Source organism: Syngnathus scovelli, chromosome 11, assembly GCF_024217435.2.
Source record: "Syngnathus scovelli strain Florida chromosome 11, RoL_Ssco_1.2, whole genome shotgun sequence".
NCBI classification, from domain to species: domain Eukaryota; kingdom Metazoa; phylum Chordata; class Actinopteri; order Syngnathiformes; family Syngnathidae; genus Syngnathus; species Syngnathus scovelli.
In genome coordinates this window covers 5,085,689-5,103,570 of record NC_090857.1, presented here as the reverse complement: position 1 = coordinate 5,103,570, position 17,882 = coordinate 5,085,689, and the positions used below count along the sequence as shown (strand labels likewise).

At 45.2% G+C, this 17,882-nt stretch overlaps 1 protein-coding gene across 1 annotated transcript; it reads right to left on the bottom strand.

Annotated features, from left to right (window-relative positions):
* Positions 1 to 2,491: 2,491 nt before the first annotated feature.
* On the bottom strand, positions 2,492 to 3,519 carry LOC125977059 (RING finger protein 224-like). Its single transcript, XM_068652386.1, has 3 exons — positions 3,474 to 3,519; positions 3,060 to 3,398; positions 2,492 to 2,805 (listed from the first exon to the last, which is right to left on the bottom strand). Exons 1-3 carry the CDS (start codon positions 3,482 to 3,484, stop codon positions 2,697 to 2,699), a joined length of 459 nt encoding a protein of 152 aa, XP_068508487.1. The 5' UTR covers positions 3,485 to 3,519; the 3' UTR covers positions 2,492 to 2,696.
* Between the last annotated feature and the right edge of the window lie 14,363 nt (positions 3,520 to 17,882).

The window sequence follows — 17,882 nt, the reverse complement described above, 5'->3', positions numbered from 1 at the left end:
AATCGCAAGCGACCACATTTCATGGGGCTGTACAAAAGCATGAGGCACTAAAAGTGGAAGGTGGGTATTTGCCATCACATGAGAAAGAAAGAGATTTATGTCAATGTCTTATTTAAATGTTTTTAGTTAAACTGCACATTGGAGACTGGTCAAACGCAATTTCAAACTTCTGTGCTAACCCTGTTACATAGAATTTTTGACAATAAACTTGAACTTGAACTTCTCTGGAAATCGTTTATTACCTCTTACACAATGAATTTAGTCATAAAATGTCATGTGAATTTGTGTAAAACCTGGTTATACTATGGCAAAGTTGCACTTTTTAAGTTATTGATCATACTAAACTGCTTTCCCAAGTGAAATAAAAACCTAGCAGTGTTCTTAAGCTTCTTCAAATACTGAAATCTAACCAGTAATACTTTAAAACAAAATTTTTGCCAACAAAACAAGCTGATCTTCCAACATTCTTCTTTGCACAATCATTCAGTAACTTGGTTCCTCTCCTTTGCAATCTCTTTGGCTCATTCCACAGGTTTTCAAGAAAGCTTGAGGACTGAGATGGTCAGGGGAGGACCTTGAGTCTGTGCAGTTCAGCGATTGCATAGAAAATACACAACTTTGATACAAAATGCATTTCAAGAGTGAGCAACAAGAAATGTTGCATTGGTCCATATGAAAGTCTGAAGGCCAAGAAATTTGTCAATCATCCACCACAAAGCAGTTGAAAACTTTCTGCAGCTTGGACTCGACAGTTTGATTTGAATCCGAACTGGTGAGAAATAGAGAAAAAAAAAGTGGGTTTGACTTTCAATCTCCAACATTTCACATGACAATGTTAGAAAGAGAAGTTCTGCTTACCACACTGGCCCGATGAGTTGCTTTGCAAATTTCTCCCTGGTCCTTTTTTGCTCTTTCTCTGGTATCTGATCCCAAATCTCAGTGTTTACCCACAATGCCTCAGGTAAGGCCAGGTTAGCTTGAAAAGTGGTGACCTCACGACAAAGTGGGCAGCAGATGGTTTGGGTCGCATTCTCCGCGTTGGTCAGTTTCTCCAAACATGGAGCGCAGAACGTGTGATTGCAGTGCAGCAGGCGTGGGACTCGATAACTTCGTGAGTAGTTGTATAAACACACCACACACTCGAAATCTTCATTTGGAGACATGCTGACTACTGATGAGAGTAGTGTTGTCTCAAGAAGTTAGTGGAGAAACTGGCTGAGATTTGCTTTGAATGCTTCTTGATGTTTGTGATGGTTTTAAGCACCCAACAGTTTATTTTGAGCACGTGACACACGAGCACTCTTCCATGGAAGTCTTGATTGTATTTCCAAAGAGTTTCGTTTATGTAAGGCCCATTGCGATAATACGTTATCTTAACAATTAACAATCTTAACTGTGCTTTATTGACACCTTTATTTGCGTTGCACCTTCACACTCCAGACAGTCACGCGTAGTGTGGCGTCAACAGACAGAAGATCGAGTCCAGAGCAGATCATAAATCATTTTAGTGAACCCGAAAGAATATTTCTAAAAGTCAGTTTCACTTTAAAATGTTCAAAAAGTGTTTTAAAATACAATAAAATGTTTAAAAATACAATTATAAAAGTTTTTCTGCAGATATCGTAAAAATATTCACACCATATCGTGGATTTTCGCCTATCCTGGGGGTCTTGGAACCATTTATCAGCAATAAACGGGGGATCACGCTATATTGCTTTAAAACCTATAATGCTGTAGCATTCAACTGTATTTAGTGGGCCGGTCTGAGAAGTGAAACACTGCCCTCTGCTGGCCTTTGTGAGAGAGAATCACAGCAGTGTCCCCAGGCATCCGCAAGGGGGCGCAAAAACATTGCGCCCCATCCATCGTCAAACAAATGAGTTGAGTACAATACGAGTAAGAAGGTGTAATGAAAGTTAATCTTTGACTTTGAAAATGACAGCAATAGGTACGTGCAACGACTGCTCTACTAACTTTGAAGTAATTAAGACCACTAAATGTAGTCCATAAAAGTTTAATAGGCTGCACCATGGAGACTTTTTAAACTAGATGAAAAAGTGCAGTGATGCTAAGTATAAGAATTATTTGTTTAAAAAAAAACAAAAAACAACAACATGGGGAAAATAGCAACACACAATTAATAAATATAAATATTTAGCTCTGGCTAATTACACTGGGATGTTTGTATATATGCCTATACCTTGAGTGTTCATCAAACTGGAGCTGTCCTGTCTAAATAAATAAATAAATAAATAAATTTGAAAAACAACTATGGATATTCACTGTCACTCCTGAAGAGTAAATTATACTTAGTAATATGCTCAATTAATTTAAAAATAATGTAAATGATAACTATGTGGGAAAAAAAGGATATAAAATGCATATATTTATTCAGAGGATTCATAGTTTTCCATCATTAAGTAATGTATAGTAAATTAATTAAATGGAGATAGAGATATTCACAGTATTATTTTATTTTATTTAAGCACCATTCAGAAAAGTACAAATTCACATCACTTAAGTTTCCTTCGGATGGACTTAAGTGTAGGTAGATAATGGCATGCAACAATAAACCTGTATAAATAATAAGTAAACAGTATGTTTGCTTGTTGGTTTACAGTAATTTCATTTCTTAAAAAACTATATACAAGTTGAATAAAAAAAAAAGAAAAATATGGGCTTGGTCCAAATGGAAGTCAAAAGACATTGGAAACATCAGTGGCCTGCAAATGTTGCTCATGCACTGCAATACAGTTGAAAATTTTTTTGAGTGTAGACTTGAGAGCAATGTGATTGGAATCCAAGCTGAGGAGAAAAAGAGAAAGATGTTTTTTTATATTCATATTTACAAGATCCGTGACAATATAGTAAGCTCTTTGAGCATTCATCAGAATAGTCAGGCCCAATAATTGACTTTGGGATGTTTTTCAAATTTTCCGTGAATATTTTCCATTTATCGAGCGCTTTACAAGTAGTATTGAAGATTAACATGTATGTCAAGGGAATATATGCTTAAACAGCTTTTCCAGTGAGAAATGTTTAAAGGATTTTTTTCTTACAGCATTGGCCTGATGAGCTTGTTCGAGTCCTCCACGGAATTGCCCCTCGTCCTCGTCCTGATCTTCTTCTGCTCCTTTACTGCTATCTCATCCCAGATCTCGGTATTGACCCACAAGGCCCCGGGCAGGGTCAGACTGGCCTGAGTGCAGGTGACCCAGCGGCACAGTGGGCAGCAGATGGTCCGGATCACGCTGTTCACGTTGGCCAGTTTCTCCAGACATGGAGCGCAGAAGGTGTGACCGCAGTGCAGCATTCGTGGGATCCGCTCGCTGCGCGAGTAGTTGTAGAAACACACCACACACTCCAGATCTTTATTTTGAGACATGATCGAAGGCACTCTTTGAAAAGATGGCAATTATCAGTCAATACACTTATCACACACAAAGACTTCACAAAGAGACTTGAGAACTTACCGGGTGTCCATGGGAAGTTATTGCAGAGCCGGCTGAGGCGTGTTCTGAGTGCTGCTGAGTAGCAAGCGACTCTTATAGACGAAGCCACACGTGAGATGACGTCAGCACCCTTCCAGGGAATTCTACTCAGGTAAACACAACCACAAGAATCTTATTCAGCCAACACAAAGAAGGAAAATACCCTCCCACTTGATCTGATCAACAAGCACCCTATTCATTTTCCATAAGTTGTGTTAAGATTTTTTTCAAATTGACGATTTGATTAAGAAGAGCATGTCAGTGTGCCCAAATGATTTTATTTATTTATTAATTTTCCATAAATTGTGTTAAGAATTTGTTTTTAAATTGACAATTTAATTAAGAACAGCCTGTCAGTGTGCCCAAATGATCATTTTAAATATAGTCAAGTTTCAAATGATGACAATTTTAAATATAGTCATCACATTTCAGGGTGACAGATATTTGACATTCATCAAGTTTGAAGAGTAGGTAAGGGTTCAAAGTATTTTGATTAGGGACAAACTTGGACTTTGTACAATAGCCGGTTCACACAGCTGACTTTCTGTCACGTGCAACTGCAGACCAAACCGTTGCAGTGCGGTCTTAATCTGCTCTTCGGGCACTATTGCTCATCGTGTTTTCGGAAGCATGCACACCTCTTCCACTTTTATCACCTAAATGCTCATAACAGTGACTTTACTGATTTCCTGTGTATATTATGGTAATGAGCAGTCAGAATAGCGTTTCATAATTCTCTCGGGTTGTTGCCTGGTCAAGTTTTCAAGAGTTATGTTGTAAACAGTAGCGGTTTTTGGCATGATCATCAGGCTTGAGGATTGAACCCACCACCTACTTGGTTTTTGCTTTATTTTATTTTCATATTCTTTTGAAAATTTGGTTTGAAATGTATTATTATTATTATTATTATTATTATTATTATTAAATAAACATGTATGTTAAAACTTGTCTGGTGTTTTATTCCTTGTTTTTATATTCGCCAATTAAAACATAAAAATCTGACATTTGGTTGACTGTTTTATATGACAATATGTATGTTTTACGTTGTTATGAGTTGGTGTCCCCCAAAATAACAAATGTCGGCAAAACGGATTTTTTTTCCCAACCTTTTATTCAAACACAAACACCATCAACTACAATCCAACAAATACAAAATTAAAACATCAATGTCGGCATAACGTGTGTCGGCTGGCATAGCGGGAACGCTGTCTGTCACTCGTGAATCTTCGTGATCGAACCAGAAAATAGCGGTGTACCCAATAGAGTGTCCGAATGACGTCACAGATCAAACAGCCAATCAGAAAGTGGGGGTGAGGGCGGGTGTGGCACTTTTCACTTTCAATTAAGCTTTGACCATGATATTTCCCTAATAAAGTGGCCTGTTATTAGGAACCCTTTAAAATGGCGGTGTACCTAATGGAGTGTCTGAGTGACGTCACAGATCAAACAGCCAATCAGAAAGTGGGGGTGAGGGCGGGTGTGGCACTTTTCACTTTCAATTAAGCTTTGACCATGATTTTTCCCTTATGAATTGGCCTTTTATTAGGAACCCCGTAATATGGCAGTGTACCTAATTGAGTGTCTGAATGACGTCACAGATCAAGCAGCCAATCAGAAAGTAGGGGTGAGGGCGGGTGTGGCACTTTTCACTTTCATTTAAGCTTTGACCATATTTCCCTAATAAAGTGGCCTGTTATTAGGTACACTTGAAAATGGCGGTGTACCTAATGGAGTGTCCGGGTGATTCCCTCATTAAGTGCAGGTGCGTGAAAAGTTTTAGCTCCTTTTGAACGTGAAAGTGGCTAAAACTTTTCACGCAGGTGCGCTTAACGAGGGCATGTTGGAAAACATGTTGGAACGCGGCCCCCAAGGACTAGAAGTATTGTATTATAGAAAGAAATGTGTTAATTACCCGAGCCAATTAGTTTTGGGGTAGTTGTATTGTTTGATGTGTATGGGTTATTTCCACTGGATGTTATAAAAAAAAAAAAAAAGCCGTATCATTGTGTGTGTGTGTGTGGGGGGGGGGGATTCGTTGAACGATTCGTTTGAACGAATCTTTTGAGTGAACGGATTCTAAAGATTCGTTCACCTAAAAGAACTGGAATGCACATCACGACTGCAGGGTATCCATCCAAACATGTTCGGTGTTCAAAGTTTCAACGGATGGTCCGAAGCAACCCTCTCCACAGTAGTCACCATGACAGGCGACCACCTGGTGACGTCAGTGTGCCGAGCGCCGTTGGACGATCAGGAGAAGAAGATTTGAATTGACGGCTGTGACGTCAGGGCTTTAGGTAAATTGAAGACAGGTGTGCTCGCTCAAGGGAAGTTATCATATGCAGGTACCACCAAGCGCGTGGCGGCGGACGGTTTCTCAGGTAAGCGAGCATGCTAGGAAATGTTTGTCGTCTCCTGCCGTTTTTCACGACGGACGCCGTGTTTGTTGCACGATTTTCGCGCTCAAGGGGAGTTCTCAAATGCAGGTGCCACCGAGCGCGTGGCATTTTCCCAGGTAAGGGAGCAAATGTTTGTCGTTTCTTGCCGTCTCTCACGACGGACGCCATGTTTTCACACGGCGACTGTAGGCGTCGAAGTTAACTGGAGACCGCAAGGAGAGTTTTCAAATAGGCCCCAAAATGTGTGCTTTGTTGCCTTTTCTCACAAGCCTTTTTTATTTTGTTTGACGCAGGATTGTGTACTCTCGTGACTCGGCAACGTCGCGTCCGCCGCGACGGTAGGCCAGGAGGTAAATTGTACGCCGCAGGCAATTTAGCCCGTGAGCAAATGTTTGCAGTTTCTTACGATGCCATTTATTATTTCTTGCAGGATTTTCGCTGTCCAGGGAGTGCTTGAGGTTTGGGCACGGCATGCCACAATCGACTTTGCGTCGCGTCGTTGCGCGTTTTGGTGGTATTTTAAATGTTTTTCGCGTTTTTTTTTTTTTTTTTTTTTTTTAAACGTCATGTCCAAATCAGAGCAAATCCATTCAAAGATGGCGCCCGCCCGCTCTCTTTCCGTTACGCAACAAACATTTGCCAGGTTATTTTCTCCCGTTTTGGACGCCGCCAACCTGGATCATCTGTCCAATGTGAGGTGAGTTGATGAATGATGAAATGAAAATGTGAATTAAAATCCTGAATAATTATAATTTACTACAATAGAATAATATATTTTTTCAACTGCAATGTCGTGCTTTATACTTAGTATGTATAAAATTAAAATATCTATTTTTGTTGCAATAATTTCCGTTTGTCTTTTGTAGCACTAGAAAAGGCTGCCCAGCCAGCATCCTTCTATACAAAGCAAGCAGGAGGCTCTTGAGGAGCTATTTCAGTGATGCTGAGGACACTGAGGAAGAGTAGTCCTAAGTAGGGTGAAAACCTGTTTTTGTCAAGTTTCAGCTTCCCAACACAATGGTTGTCGAGTTTTAGCTTCCGAGCACACAATTAATGACTGTCTGTGTTATTGTAGGTTGCAAGAGGAGCCGAATGGGAAAAGTATAATTCCATATGAAAAGGCGCAATGGCCTATCCAAAGGCGCAATGGCCTATCCAAAGGAGCAATGGCCTATCCAAAGGAGCAATGGCCTATCCAAAGGAGCAATGGCCTATCCAAAGGAGCAATGGCCTATCCAAAGGAGCAATGGCCTATCCAAAAGAGCAATGCTATATCAAGTCAAGAATCAAGCACGCTGCAACATGTGCGGATCATGTGCCCAGGAGGGGGCAGTGTGGTTGCCTTTGGTTATGGGTGCACGACGGAAAGGTTGCAGGTGTGGACAGTGTTTGGGGGTCTGACAGTTGGTCTTGCATAAGAGGTTGTGGCTTATCTGGATCCAGTGGTGTCTTGTGATTGGTTGCCATTGACGGCTCACTTGGGGGAGGATGTGGTGACTTGGATGGAGACAAAAGTGAACTTTGACGCGGAGCCCAATGTCCAAGCTTGCCATATGACTTGTACCATTTTGTGTCTTTTTTTTTCTAACCTGCCACTGTCGTGCTTGCTGCGTTCTTTGTTCTCCCCCATCGGTGTAGGGCAGCATTGGAGCGAGCCGATCCTGAATGTCCAATTTTGCAATTTGACTTGTACCATTTTGTCTTTTTCTAACCTGCCACTGTTGCACTTCATCTAACCCTAACCTACCACCACTGTGGTACTTGCGTTCTTTGTTCTCCCCTAGGCGTAGGACAGCATTGGAGCGAGACATTTTGTCTTTTTCTAACCTACCACTGTCGTGATTGATCTAAGCTGTGTGTCCTTTGTTCTCTAGGTGTAGGGGGCGGTGTTTGGGCGAGTCGGTCCACGAGGAAGACGTAATGATGCGAGCAGCGCCCAACTCATTGCATGTTCTGCCATTTGCAGGCCGGACGCAAAAGGGGGGGGGGCGCACAGCCCGACCCGGCGCCGGTCACCAATAGTAGCTAGCCGCTGTGATCAAGTAAGCAAGTGACCGACAACTTGGGGTGCTCTTTGAGTTTCTAAGATTTGTTTGTTTCTGCAGATGGCGACCGGGATGTGACACGATCTGACCAGAGGTGAACGGACCGCTGTGGCATCGCTCTGAAGTCGCCGAGTTTTGAGGGAGACCCGCTTCCCTGGAGACGTCGACCTGCGCAGCTTCAACGTGTGAAATGGATATATATATATTTTTTTTTTTTAATTACACCAGCGGTGTCCCAATGTCTGCTTGAGGGCTACATACTGAAACAAATTCAGAATTCTTTGACGCAAATTCATTAAATCAATCACGAAATGTTGCCATTGATATTTAGTGCTACAAAGCAGTGTTGTGTTCATTCGTGTGGTGTGTTGATCAAGTTGCCCCGAGGCTGCCATTTGGACACCAATGGTGACGTGTGTAGGGCTGCATGTGTATTGGAAAACTGCCATATGGTGGTCTTGGTTATTGACATGCACTTTAAGACCGCAAAGATTTTTTTTTTCATGTCTCAAATGAAACATGTTTTCTTGCCTAACTATTTGTAATGAGTTAAGACGATTAGTCATTGATGTAAGTTAAAGTTAACTAATCTAACTGATCTCATTGCGATCAAATAGTTAACCTCCATCCAAGAATTTTGCACAACTTGCCTCAATGCAGTGGTCTGGCCCAATACTGCCATATCATTGATTTTCCAAAATGTTGTGCAGCCCTCATTGAGTGCCAAACGCGCAGCGACGGCAAGCGCAAGCAACCGCGCAAGCAACCGCGCAAGCGACGGCAAGCGCAAGCGACTGCGCAAGCGACGGCAAGCGCAAGCAACCGCGCAAGCGACCGCGCAAGCGACCGCGCAAGCGACCGCGCAAGCGACCGCGCAAGCGACCGCGCAAGCGACCGCGCAAGCGACCGCGCAAGCGACGGCGCAGCGAGACTTTTGTGCTTGTCTTGCAAGGTGGAAGAGCTGATGTATGAAACGAAGAGCCGGTGGACGGAGGCCACCAGACCCGCGATTGGTGAGCGGGGTGCAAAGGAAGGAATCACCCAAAGAAAGCAGTCGCCAAGTGTTGAAGAGGAGCCTGATGCATGACTGGCCAAGGCTGGCCAGAGGCGGTGACATGGCAATCCAATCTGCAAGGGTAGTGTACACACTTGTTGGTTTTAATTAGATTTCCTTATTTGTCTGCGTTCAGGGTTGCCGGGGCGGCGGATGGGTCAAGCGCCAGCCTGCACCGAGAGGGACTGGGCTGCACCCACAAGACCAGGGAGGGGGCAGGTAATGAGTACGTTGACACAAGTGAACCGCATGCACCTGAGTACCGTTTGTCTTTTTGCACTCGTGCGAGGCGGAAGACGAGTCCAACACCGGCCGGAGTAGACCCGGACCTTGGCCCGTGACGAGCGGCCCACTCGAGACTGATGGGTGCAGATGCAGCCAGCGTTTTGGGGGACTATGACTTTGTTTTTTCTTTTGTTTTCCCTACCCCTGTCTGTTTGAATAGGGTAACTAGTAGCACGCACGGGCATTTGTGTTACTGTGACCCTCAAGATACGAATTGGCAAAGTAGACACCCCCTGCCTCTCTCCGTCCCTGCCTACCTCCCTCCCTCTCTCTCGCTCTCTTTCTCCAATGCGCCCGGCAGTACCTGCATGGCCTGGTGCACTCAGGGTGGAACGTGGCTATACCTTGCCCTTTGTGGAATACCAGGGTATAATGTCTGCCTGCCTGGGTCCCAGTGTCGTCGACGGTGTCGAGGACAAGGAGATTCTCCGTGACGTTCTCCGTGACGTCACGTTTTCCTCTTTTTTTCCTCTCGAGGCCAAGCCAGCTCTACTCAGGGTGAACTGGCCGGTTGCGCTTAAGTGCGCACCAAAGCCTCTTCTTATCTCCCCTCGCTCTCTCTCTCTCCCTCCCTCCCTCCCTCCCTCCCTCCCTCCCTTTTTGTAAGGGGTTAAACATTTCATAACCCGGATCGCTCCAATGCGGGAGGGCCGTATGAGACATGCGCCAGCCCGTGCGTGCCGCTAGTTACCTGATTCAAACTTACCTTAGTCAAGGTTGGGGGGGAGGGGGGTGCTAGTGGAATTTTTCCCCTTGCCAAAACCACCACAATATGTCTGCCTTTCAGGATTGCTGGGGCAGTGGATCGGACGAGTGCCTGCACAGAGAGGGACTGGACAGGGCCGCGAGACCAGAGGGTAATAGTAAACTTTATTTGTAGAGCACCTTTCATACAAGAAATGCAACTCAAAGCACTTTACAACAAAGAGAGAAATTATAAGCATTGAATTCTTCATATAGGAACAGACATAAAAAGAAAACAAATATTAATGTATGCATACACAATTAATAAAAGGAGCTTAAAATAGGAGCAAGCTTTAATAGACGGCTAATGAGTACGTCCACAGAAGTAAACCGCATGCAACCGAGTGCTGTTTTTCTTTTTGCAGTGGCACGAGGCGGAGGATGAGTCCAAACGTCGAATACCGGCCGGGAGGATAACCCAACCGTCGGCCGACCTTGACGCCCGTGACGAGCGGCCTACGCAGGACGAATGGGTGCAGATGCGGCGAGGGCAAAGCGCCCAGCCAGCGTTTAAGGAGAGTACGACTGTGTTTCCTTTTGTGCTTTCTTTTCCTCCCTCCACTTTTTCACTGGGTGTGCACACTGGTTGTCTGCATGATGCCTTTCTTTCTTTCTCAGCGCAGCGTCATTTTGCAATATTGTTGTTTTACTGTTTTTTAATCATGAAATGAACTGTTTGTACTGTTATTTTGTGTGTGTGTGTACGTGTACCACTGAACTGCAATTAAACTGTGAACTGAATTCAAGTGGTCCATTTTAAGCATTGGCAGTCTATCGTACATACAAACTGGAATCATTTGAGACATTCTCAATGACAAGACAATTGTAAAGTTAGGCTGAAACAAAATTGACTTGAATATGCAGTGTCAGGCTTTTTTTTTTTTTTTTAATTACACAAAGAAAAGCGGGATGCATTCTAAATGGTTGACAAAAGCCAAGTAGCCAGACACCCATACATGCAAACGACAAGCGTACAAACGGTCTCTGTTGCGATCAATAAGTCATCTTTGGCAACCCTGCTTTAAAATGGCCACCGAACTCAGAATCTTGCAGAATGTTGGTACCTTTTTCTGAACGAGTAAAAGCTGTTTTAATCCAGTCAGAGCCATTTTTTTGGTTTGTTTTGAATCGTCATGCATCATGTGGGCATTCTTGTGAATAAAATCAACAGTGGTGTGTTTTCTTCCTGTTGGCAGTCTTGTAAATAAAGTCAACTTTGGTGTCAGTCATCATTCGCGATGTGCCTCAATCGATGGTGCAGCTCTTGAATGTGAAACTTGTTGCATGTTTTGTTACAGGGCTTGATGTCTTCATTGGCTGTCTACAAAGAAGGCTGTTTCTGTACGGTCCAGGTTGCTGCTCAAGTCAATTGAATTTATAAACGTAGCGTGTAACTTCCAGGACCTTAGCTTTCGATTCAAAGCAGAGTTTCGTAACTACACGGCCATCCTCTGTACATGTACTGGGTGGTATCACCCAGTTCAGAGTAAAGTAAAGGCCAAAGTGGTCTTGTTTGACCTTCTGCCCTCTGGGAAGAGATACGGGAGCCTGGGCTCCCGCACCACCAGACTCGCCAACAGCTTCATTCTCTAGGCTGTAAGGACCCTGAACTCGCTACCCCCTTCTGCGTAGAGTGCTGCACTTTTGCGCTATTTTCTGGATTGTCTGCTGTACGCTCACTTGCTCCTCTTATGTATTTGTTGTGTTATTTATTCATTATTTATTCAGCACGCTGTTTATTTGATTGTCTATTGTGTGCCATGTCTTGTCACCGTGGGATAGCGGGGAACGAAATTTCGGTTTCTTTGTGTGTCTTTGGCATGTGAGGAAATTGACAATAAAGCTGACTTGGACTTTGACTTTGATTCATACCGGCATCCTTATGAAATTGACCATATCAGACAGGCTCGATGAATTGCAAGTGCGGCCACCGAGTGGCAGCATATTTGACTCAACCTGTCTGATGCCGGGTCAATGCGATGCACCTTTCGTTGTTTTGCCCAAAACAACCTAAGAAATACAGAAGTACTGCCGTTATCTCGCCAATGTACATGTGTGTTAAAAGTACAAAACAAATTCATTTGCATGATAGACTTCTAAACCACGTGCTAGATATTTGGCTCAACCTGTCTGATGCTCTATTTAACTGTACGTGGTAATTTTTAATAATTTTAATTTTTAAGTACATTACAAATGATAGGCACCCCAATTAGACAGCTGGGTCAATGTGACCCGTCTTTTGCGGTTTGTTCTGCCCAAAGCAACCAAACAAATACACATAAGTACTGCCACCAACTCGACAATGTGCATGTCTCTCAAAAGTACAAAGCAAACAAGTTCATTTGTACAATACACTTCTAAACCACACGCTAAAATAATTCATGTGATGCAGAAAGTCTTCTTCTGTAGCTTGCTATGATTTGCCAATTTGAGCGATGACGTATCCGGACCCGAGGCTGGGGGTTGCCCGTCCATGTGCCTAATCGCTCGGGCATTGATACATCAGGGGCGGGGGGTCTTCTTTCTAGGTCTCCTCATGTCCTCAGCACTGCAAACCTTTGTGCCGGTACACCATATGAAGTAAATGATGGAATATGTTGTTTTTTTTTTTTTTTTTTTTACACCTCCTCTAATGTGTATCAAGCATATCAGATGGTGTTTTAGAACAGCCTAGAATAGTAAATTACAAAAAGTAAAAAAAAAAAACTTGTAAAGTTCGAAAAAGTTATTAATTCACTTATTAATCACTGCAAGTGAGAAGTACAGGCAAATGTCTGCCTCACCATAGTCAATGCAATGGAGCGAACATCGCAGCGCATGCAGTAGGTGGCGCAGGCGGCATAGAGAGCAGGTGGCGCAGGCGGCATGGAGCGCAGGCGGCATGAGGCGCAGGCGGCGCAGGCAGCATGGGGCGCAAGCAGCAAGGGTGGGGAATCGAACCCTGGATCTCAGGTGTTCAAGCGCAGCGACGGAGCCACTCGCCAAGCGTGGCGAGCTCGGCAGTGACCCCGCTTTCACTTCGAGTCATTCTTATACGTTCAGTATTGCGCTCCGCGCGCGCTGGGTAAGTACAAAAGGGAACAGAGCGCCGCCGGCTGTCAGGTCACACTGGCCGACCGGTTAGTGACACGGCCTCTTGTCCCGTACAGTCCTGGTTCGATCCCAGGGGTGAGAACATTCACCGGGCCACTTTTGTGGATGTCTGGATACATGCATATATACTGCATATCCAAGTATTTATTTATGTGTAAACACCCAGTGTGGCCCCGCCCGGAAGTGGGCGGGGCCATGCAGCTGGCCCCGCCCCCGTCGACACGGCCCCGCCCCCTGCCCTACTAAATGACAGTAGGGTAGGGGGCGGGGCGAAGCCCCGCCCCCTGCCCTACTAAATGACAGTAGGGCAGGGGGCGGGGCGAAGCCCCGCCCCCTGCCCTACTAGATGACAGTAGGGTAGGGGGCGGGGCGAAGCCCCGCCCCCTGCCCCACAAAAGACAATTAAAAGTGTATTGAAAGACAGTAGGGTAGGGGGCGGGGCTTCGCCCCGCCCCCTACCCTACTGTCTTTTAATAGTGTATTGAAATTGAATTAAAGACTACTGTCTTTTAATAGTGTATTGAAATTGAATTAAAGACTATTAAAAGACAGTAGGGTAGGGGGCGGGGCTTCGCCCCGCCCCCTACCCTACTGTCTTTTAATAGTGTATTGAAAGACAGTAGGGTAGGGGGCGGGGCTTCGCCCCGCCCCCTACCCTACTGTCTTTCAATACACTTTTAATTGTCTTTTGTGGGGCAGGGGGCGGGGCTTCGCCCCGCCCCCTACCCTACTGTCATTTAGTAGGGCAGGGGGCGGGGCTTCGCCCCGCCCCCTACCCTACTGTCATTTAGTAGGGCAGGGGGCGGGGATACGCCCCGCCCCCTACCCTACTGTCATTTAGTAGGGCAGGGGGCGGGGCTTCGCCCCGCCCCCTACCCTACTGTCATTTAGTAGGGCAGGGGGCGGGGCCATGTCGACGGGGGCGGGGCCAGCTGCATGGCCCCGCCCTCTTCCGGGCGGGGCCACACTGGGTGTTTACACATAAATAAATACTTGGATATGCAGTATATATGCATGTATCCAGACATCCACAAAAGTAGCCCGGTGAATGTTCTCACCCCTGGGATCGAACCAGGACTGTACGGGACAAGAGGCCGTGTCACTAACCGGTCGGCCAGTGTGACCTGACAGCCGGCGGCGCTCTGTTCCCTTTTGTACTTACCCAGCGCGCGCGGAGCGCAATACTGAACGTATAAGAATGACTCGAAGTGAAAGCGGGGTCACTGCCGAGCTCGCCACGCTTGGCGAGTGGCTCCGTCGCTGCGCTTGAACACCTGAGATCCAGGGTTCGATTCCCCACCCTTGCTGCTTGCGCCCCATGCTGCCTGCGCCGCCTGCGCCGCCTGCGCTGCTTGCGCCGCCTGCGCTTCATGCCGCCTGCGCTCCATGCCGCCTGCGCCACCTGCTCTCTATGCCGCCTGCGCCACCTACTGCATGCGCTGCGATGTTCGCTCCATTGCATTGACTATGGTGAGGCAGACATTTGCCTGTACTTCTCACTTGCAGTGATTAATAAGTGAATTAATAACTTTTTCGAACTTTACAAGTTTTTTTTTTTTACTTTTTGTAATTTACTATTCTAGGCTGTTCTAAAACACCATCTGATATGCTTGATACACATTAGAGGAGGTGTAAAAAAAAAAAAAAAAAAAACAACATATTCCATCATTTACTTCATATGGTGTACCGGCACAAAGGTTTGCAGTGCTGAGGACATGAGGAGACCTAGAAAGAAGACCCCCCGCCCCTGATGTATCAATGCCCGAGCGATTAGGCACATGGACGGGCAACCCCCAGCCTCGGGTCCGGATACGTCATCGCTCAAATTGGCAAATCATAGCAAGCTACAGAAGAAGACTTTCTGCATCACATGAATTATTTTAGCGTGTGGTTTAGAAGTGTATTGTACAAATGAACTTGTTTGCTTTGTACTTTTGAGAGACATGCACATTGTCGAGTTGGTGGCAGTACTTATGTGTATTTGTTTGGTTGCTTTGGGCAGAACAAACCGCAAAAGACGGGTCACATTGACCCAGCTGTCTAATTGGGGTGCCTATCATTTGTAATGTACTTAAAAATTAAAATTATTAAAAATTACCACGTACAGTTAAATAGAGCATCAGACAGGTTGAGCCAAATATCTAGCACGTGGTTTAGAAGTCTATCATGCAAATGAATTTGTTTTGTACTTTTAACACACATGTACATTGGCGAGATAACGGCAGTACTTCTGTATTTCTTAGGTTGTTTTGGGCAAAACAACGAAAGGTGCATCGCATTGACCCGGCATCAGACAGGTTGAGTCAAATATGCTGCCACTCGGTGGCCGCACTTGCAATTCATCGAGCCTGTCTGATATGGTCAATTTCATAAGGATGCCGGTATGAATCAAAGTCAAAGTCCAAGTCAGCTTTATTGTCAATTTCCTCACATGCCAAAGACACACAAAGAAACCGAAATTTCGTTCCCCGCTATCCCACGGTGACAAGACATGGCACACAATAGACAATCAAATAAACAGCGTGCTGAATAAATAATGAATAAATAACACAACAAATACATAAGAGGAGCAAGTGAGCGTACAGCAGACAATCCAGAAAATAGCGCAAAAGTGCAGCACTCTACGCAGAAGGGGGTAGCGAGTTCAGGGTCCTTACAGCCTAGAGAATGAAGCTGTTGGCGAGTCTGGTGGTGCGGGAGCCCAGGCTCCCGTATCTCTTCCCAGAGGGCAGAAGGTCAAACAAGACCACTTTGGCCTTTACTTTACTCTGAACTGGGTGATACCACCCAGTACATGTACAGAGGATGGCCGTGTAGTTACGAAACTCTGCTTTGAATCGAAAGCTAAGGTCCTGGAAGTTACACGCTACGTTTATAAATTCAATTGACTTGAGCAGCAACCTGGACCGTACAGAAACAGCCTTCTTTGTAGACAGCCAATGAAGACATCAAGCCCTGTAACAAAACATGCAACAAGTTTCACATTCAAGAGCTGCACCATCGATTGAGGCACATCGCGAATGATGACTGACACCAAAGTTGACTTTATTTACAAGACTGCCAACAGGAAGAAAACACACCACTGTTGATTTTATTCACAAGAATGCCCACATGATGCATGACGATTCAAAACAAACCAAAAAAATGGCTCTGACTGGATTAAAACAGCTTTTACTCGTTCAGAAAAAGGTACCAACATTCTGCAAGATTCTGAGTTCGGTGGCCATTTTAAAGCAGGGTTGCCAAAGATGACTTATTGATCGCAACAGAGACCGTTTGTACGCTTGTCGTTTGCATGTATGGGTGTCTGGCTACTTGGCTTTTGTCAACCATTTAGAATGCATCCCGCTTTTCTTTGTGTAATTAAAAAAAAAAAAAAAGCCTGACACTGCATATTCAAGTCAATTTTGTTTCAGCCTAACTTTACAATTGTCTTGTCATTGAGAATGTCTCAAATGATTCCAGTTTGTATGTACGATAGACTGCCAATGCTTAAAATGGACCACTTGAATTCAGTTCACAGTTTAATTGCAGTTCAGTGGTACACGTACACACACACAAAATAACAGTACAAACAGTTCATTTCATGATTAAAAAACAGTAAAACAACAATATTGCAAAATGACGCTGCGCTGAGAAAGAAAGAAAGGCATCATGCAGACAACCAGTGTGCACACCCAGTGAAAAAGTGGAGGGAGGAAAAGAAAGCACAAAAGGAAACACAGTCGTACTCTCCTTAAACGCTGGCTGGGCGCTTTGCCCTCGCCGCATCTGCACCCATTCGTCCTGCGTAGGCCGCTCGTCACGGGCGTCAAGGTCGGCCGACGGTTGGGTTATCCTCCCGGCCGGTATTCGACGTTTGGACTCATCCTCCGCCTCGTGCCACTGCAAAAAGAAAAACAGCACTCGGTTGCATGCGGTTTACTTCTGTGGACGTACTCATTAGCCGTCTATTAAAGCTTGCTCCTATTTTAAGCTCCTTTTATTAATTGTGTATGCATACATTAATATTTGTTTTCTTTTTATGTCTGTTCCTATATGAAGAATTCAATGCTTATAATTTCTCTCTTTGTTGTAAAGTGCTTTGAGTTGCATTTCTTGTATGAAAGGTGCTCTACAAATAAAGTTTACTATTACCCTCTGGTCTCGCGGCCCTGTCCAGTCCCTCTCTGTGCAGGCACTCGTCCGATCCACTGCCCCAGCAATCCTGAAAGGCAGACATATTGTGGTGGTTTTGGCAAGGGGAAAAATTCCACTAGCACCCCCCTCCCCCCCAACCTTGACTAAGGTAAGTTTGAATCAGGTAACTAGCGGCACGCACGGGCTGGCGCATGTCTCATACGGCCCTCCCGCATTGGAGCGATCCGGGTTATGAAATGTTTAACCCCTTACAAAAAGGGAGGGAGGGAGGGAGGGAGGGAGGGAGGGAGAGAGAGAGAGCGAGGGGAGATAAGAAGAGGCTTTGGTGCGCACTTAAGCGCAACCGGCCAGTTCACCCTGAGTAGAGCTGGCTTGGCCTCGAGAGGAAAAAAAGAGGAAAACGTGACGTCACGGAGAACGTCACGGAGAATCTCCTTGTCCTCGACACCGTCGACGACACTGGGACCCAGGCAGGCAGACATTATACCCTGGTATTCCACAAAGGGCAAGGTATAGCCACGTTCCACCCTGAGTGCACCAGGCCATGCAGGTACTGCCGGGCGCATTGGAGAAAGAGAGCGAGAGAGAGGGAGGGAGGTAGGCAGGGACGGAGAGAGGCAGGGGGTGTCTA

Coding starts and splice junctions, on each gene's coding strand:
- LOC125977059 (XM_068652386.1), bottom strand. Junction 2,806..3,059: donor AAGCTCATCAGGCCAATGCT/GTAAGAAAAAAA, acceptor TTTTCTCCTCAG/CTTGGATTCCAATCACATTG.